Source organism: Sceloporus undulatus, chromosome 6 (genome assembly GCF_019175285.1).
Source record: "Sceloporus undulatus isolate JIND9_A2432 ecotype Alabama chromosome 6, SceUnd_v1.1, whole genome shotgun sequence".
NCBI lineage: Eukaryota > Metazoa > Chordata > Lepidosauria > Squamata > Phrynosomatidae > Sceloporus > Sceloporus undulatus.
In genome coordinates, this window is record NC_056527.1 from 100,555,403 (window position 1) to 100,559,992 (window position 4,590).

At 39.1% G+C, this 4,590-nt stretch overlaps 1 protein-coding gene across 1 annotated transcript; it reads left to right on the forward strand.

Moving 5' to 3' along the window:
* Nucleotides 1-1,610: 1,610 nt before the first annotated feature.
* On the forward strand, nucleotides 1,611-2,615 carry LOC121933721 (olfactory receptor 4D1-like). The gene has a single exon (XM_042473708.1). The coding sequence runs from the start codon at nucleotides 1,611-1,613 to the stop codon at nucleotides 2,613-2,615; it is 1,005 nt and encodes a 334-aa protein (XP_042329642.1).
* The last annotated feature ends 1,975 nt before the right edge of the window (nucleotides 2,616-4,590 follow it).

Here is a 4,590-nt window from a genome sequence, read left to right on the forward strand (position 1 = left end):
GGATCATAACTTTGCATTTTAAAAAAATCCCTTCCTTTCTGGAGTGTTAGCTCAAATTCTACCAGACTGTGAGAAACAAAAATGTTTCCTTTTTACGAAAGCTAAACTCCTTCTACAGGAAAGATGAGTTTGTTGAAAATGAAGAGCAGAAAGCAAGAATCTGGAGAGTCTCCATGGTCAAGAAGCATTTATTACTTGGTAAGTTGCTTGAGGAGATTCAAAGATATACTGAAATATTGAATTACTTTTTCCAAGTTTTCTTTCCAAAGAAAAGAAAGAGAGAGTTACTATGTCCTTTAATAGAGTACCTTCTCAAAACATCACCAGCCATGTGTGGGATCCTTCATTTGCCAAGCTGCAGTGACTGAGAAGGTTACCATTAGAGTTGGATGACAGTTATGTTTGGTTCATCTTTGATAGAAATTTTATTAAATACACAGGTGAAATGCAAAAATGGGAGGGAGGGAGGGAGGGAAGGAAGGAAGGAAGGAAGGAAGGAAGGAAGGAAGGAAGGAGATGTAACAATTCAAATTTCAATTTTAAAATTGACAGATTTCCCAGTTCAAGAGAGAAGATTTGGAATGCTTAAAAACCTGTATTTGAACCCCTGGCTTTAAGATTGCCTTTTCTTTATTTATGCCCAGTTGTTTTAGTTTAATGGCTGCATAACAACATTTATAACATTGGTATCTGTACCTGAGTTTCACTAGTTAACATGTTTGAGAATCTCATTCAATTCATTGTGAGTAAGTTTTTTTTAAAAAAAAACTACATAATTTTTTTCATAAATTAGATGGAAATACTTTTTTAAAATATGATTGTAAAGGGGGAGAAAATCTGATAGATTCATCCATCCAAAATTGTGCTTCACCATCCACTCCCTCATATAAATAACATACTAGGGTGACTAGGTCATCAGATTCATAGCTAGTTCGTTTGATGCACTCCATTGCCTAGAAGAGAATTTTTATCCAGTTAGTATTCTGTAGCAATTGAATGGAAAACTCAAACATTTGGTGCTAGTTCTTCATATATTCAAGCAAACTGCTGGTGCTGTAAAATTTATTTAATCCTGGGATTTCCTCCCACCTCAAAATAGATTGATTTTCCTGTGATGACTCAACTCTTTTTCGTCAGTCTTAGACCTAAGTAACTAATACCATCACAGCTAACAAAATCAACAGCAGAAGAGATTTGAGTATGGGGAAAGAATAAATGTTGCTACCTAAAATACAGAGATTCCAGATTGCATGATAGACCTCTCAGTGTGTATAGTCCAACTCCTCTCCTTTCCTTTTCCATCATTCCCTCTGTTTTGTTTCCTTATGGTTGTGCTACACAGTCTGATTTCTCTCCACTTGCTTTTATTTTTTGTATCTCCAGATGGTTCCAAGATGCTTTGACCTCTTCCATCCCACACCAAGACCAAACTGAGAAATCTGATGCAAATTGGTCCAAATCAGACCAGCTGGCTTCATTATTTTGGATTCTAATACACTGGTTGCACAGCTCTACTAATTACTGTATGACAGGGTTACTCTGAAGACGAATTGTTCCTTTCTGAATTTGCTATTATTTGCATTGCGTCTTCTGTATTGTGAAAGATCAAGATGTATCAGGGCAACCAGACTTCAAAAGTGACTGAATTCATTCTGTTAGGCCTCACAGAGAATCCTAAATGGAAACTAATCCTTTTTATGATTTTTCTCACTATCTATTTAACAACATGGCTTGGAAACCTTACCATTATCTTTACAGTGGTTTTAGTGCAGCACCTCCACACACCCATGTATTTCCTATTGGCCAACCTAGCAGTCATAGACATCAGTGATTCCACAGTCACTGCACTCAAGATGTTGAGAGGCCTCCTCTCACAACCAAATACAATCTCCTATGATTGGTGCATGACCCAGATTTTCTTTTTTCATTTGACTGGCTCCTCTGTGGATTTTCTCCTGGTAGTGATGGCTGTTGACCGGTATGTAGCTATCTACAAGCCACTACAGTATTTACTTATTATGAACCAAAGAGTTTGCATATATTTAGTAGCAGGAGCATGGTTGGGTGGTTTTGTTCACTCGATTGTCCAGATTGGAATTATCATTCAGCTACCCTTCTGTGGTCCTAATGTGCTGAACAATTTTTATTGTGACATACCCCAAGTCATCAAACTGGCTTGTACAAACACCTATGTCACTGAATTGTTGATGGTTTGTAACAGTGGATTGATTGTGGCGGTTATGTTTTTTGTGTTACTTATATCGTATACTATCATTCTGGTGAAGATTCGGACACATGTCACAGATGGAAAACACAAAGCCATTTCCACCTGTGCTGCACAGATCATAGTGCTAACATTAAATTTTGGGCCAGCTATATTTATTTATGACCGACCTTTCAGAGTATTTCCAGGAGACAAAATTTTTTCCATGATGTACACTCTCATTACTCCAATGTTAAATCCCATGATCTTCACTCTGAGAAATACAGACATGAAAAATGCCATTAAGAAACTGGGAAGAAAAATGCTGCCTTTAGAAAGTGGAATCTTTGGTGAGGTGGCTCATGTTTTTCCGACCAGATCTCATGTACTGTCAGTACATGTGAACAGTTAATGATCATGTGCTGGGTATTTACTGCTGTGGTCCTGCTCTTAACAATTATGCATTCAAAAGAAAACACAAAACAGCCCCCTATGTTCATTCAGCTGTACAAATGAAGATGTTTCTACACTGATTTAGAAACACTGGGATAAATCCACTTGGCAATCCAAACTAGAGTACATCCACTCAGTCAATGGGAAATGTGTAACTTAATACTTATCTAATCCCATTGATTCAGTGGACTAAAATTTGACGTAGCCCTCTGCATGGATTAACTGAAAATTTTATCTGAAGAGAGCTTTTGCTAAATATACTTCCACTCTTAATTCTAATGGGACTATGCTTCGTAGCACGATAATTTCTTGCCTTTTAGACACAGAATTAATATGTTATGCAGAATCATACATGGTTTCTTGTAGTGTAGTAGTCTACATGCAGATCTATCACTACACCAAGCCATTTACCACCCCTCCAGATCTACCAGGGGGCTGCTGAAGCTCTCTTCCATGGCTGGGTGAATACAAGGAGAATTAGAGAAGATATGAAAAGGGTCCTCCAAAGGTTTTGCCAAATGATGTACTATAGGAACAAAAGAAACAGAAATTGCTAGACAGATTTTTTTAAAAATTTTATTTTGACTTGATCTCTGTAATAAATGATAAAGCTCTAGAACTTGTCTGCCCTTGCTTTAATAACAAGGGTGGACAACTTTGGCAGTGCTGTGGGCCAAACATTGCCCCACTCTTCAAAAGTAAAGTGAGAAGGAGACTTGAGAACCATTTCTGATTTAGGAGATAGATATTTCAAGCAAAGAGACACCTTTGTAAAACCCAAAGTTATCAGGAGTGGCAAAACATCATTTTTGATTATATTTTCAACATCAGCACTGCATAAAAACTGGAAAATGTCTTTGGAAGGTTGTGAATATGCATTTCATACACGTTTACCTTACCAGAGAGTGAATTTTGCCCATGCCTTTCTAAGGAGTTTTTTTATACAGGTAAAAAATGTGACTTACCTTGCCTGGTTTCAATCATCTTCCGGAATGCAGCCGGATATTATCACTTGCATTTTGTTGCCAATTCCACCTCCCGCCTAAAACCCAGCTAGAATGTGATCTCAGCTGGCCGATTTGCAAAGCCAGGAAGCTCCTGACTTTGTGACTCAGCCAGCTGATCACAGTTTCTAGCCAGGCTTTAGGCACAAGGTGGCTTTGGCAGCAAAATGCAAACGATAATATCCGACTGCATTCCGGAAGTGGATTCAAACTGGGCAAGATAAGTCAAAATTTTTAGCTATGTGAAAAACCCCTAAGATTAATGTAGATTTGTGTGTACTGACTCTTATCGCAATGGGAAGTTCCATTAAGCAGACAAATGGCGACTCCACAACTTTCGCTTTAATAACGGGATGCTTCCATGACAATTTCATCATGGGAGACAAGTGCGACCGGCGATTACGCACTTGCACTTTGAGGATGATCTAGCCACATTTTAAGGAGGGTAAGCCTCCATATGATAATCTCCTAGGACACGAAGCAATGGATTCAAACAACAGGGGAAAGCATTCCACTTAAATATGAGGAAGACCTTCCTGAGGGTAAGACCTGCTTGATAGTGGAACACCATGCCTCAGACAGTGATGCAGTCCCTCTTCTCTGGAGGTTTTTAAACAGAGTATGAATGGCTATCTTTAGAGAGTGTTTTGATTGTGTATTGTTCATGGCAGGGAGTTTGACTTGATGTCCTTTGTGCTCACTTGCAATTCTATGATTTTATGATTCTAAGAACACACCAAAAAAAAATTGCATCATGATTTTATTTCTCAGAATCCCAGCAAAATTTCCACCCCAGTTAGTCTTCCTGTAGATCAGGGGTTGGCAACCTATGGCCCGTGGGCCGGATCTGGCCCGCTGAGGCCTTTCCACCGGCCCCCACGCAGTCCTGCCACCGATTGCTGCCGATTGCCCCTGTTTCCGCGCCGCTCC

What these genes read in the sequence shown, in the direction of transcription:
- LOC121933721 (XM_042473708.1), top strand. Translation starts at nt 1,611, where the DNA reads ATGTATCAGGGCAACCAGACTTCAAAAGTGACTGAATTCATTCTGTTA.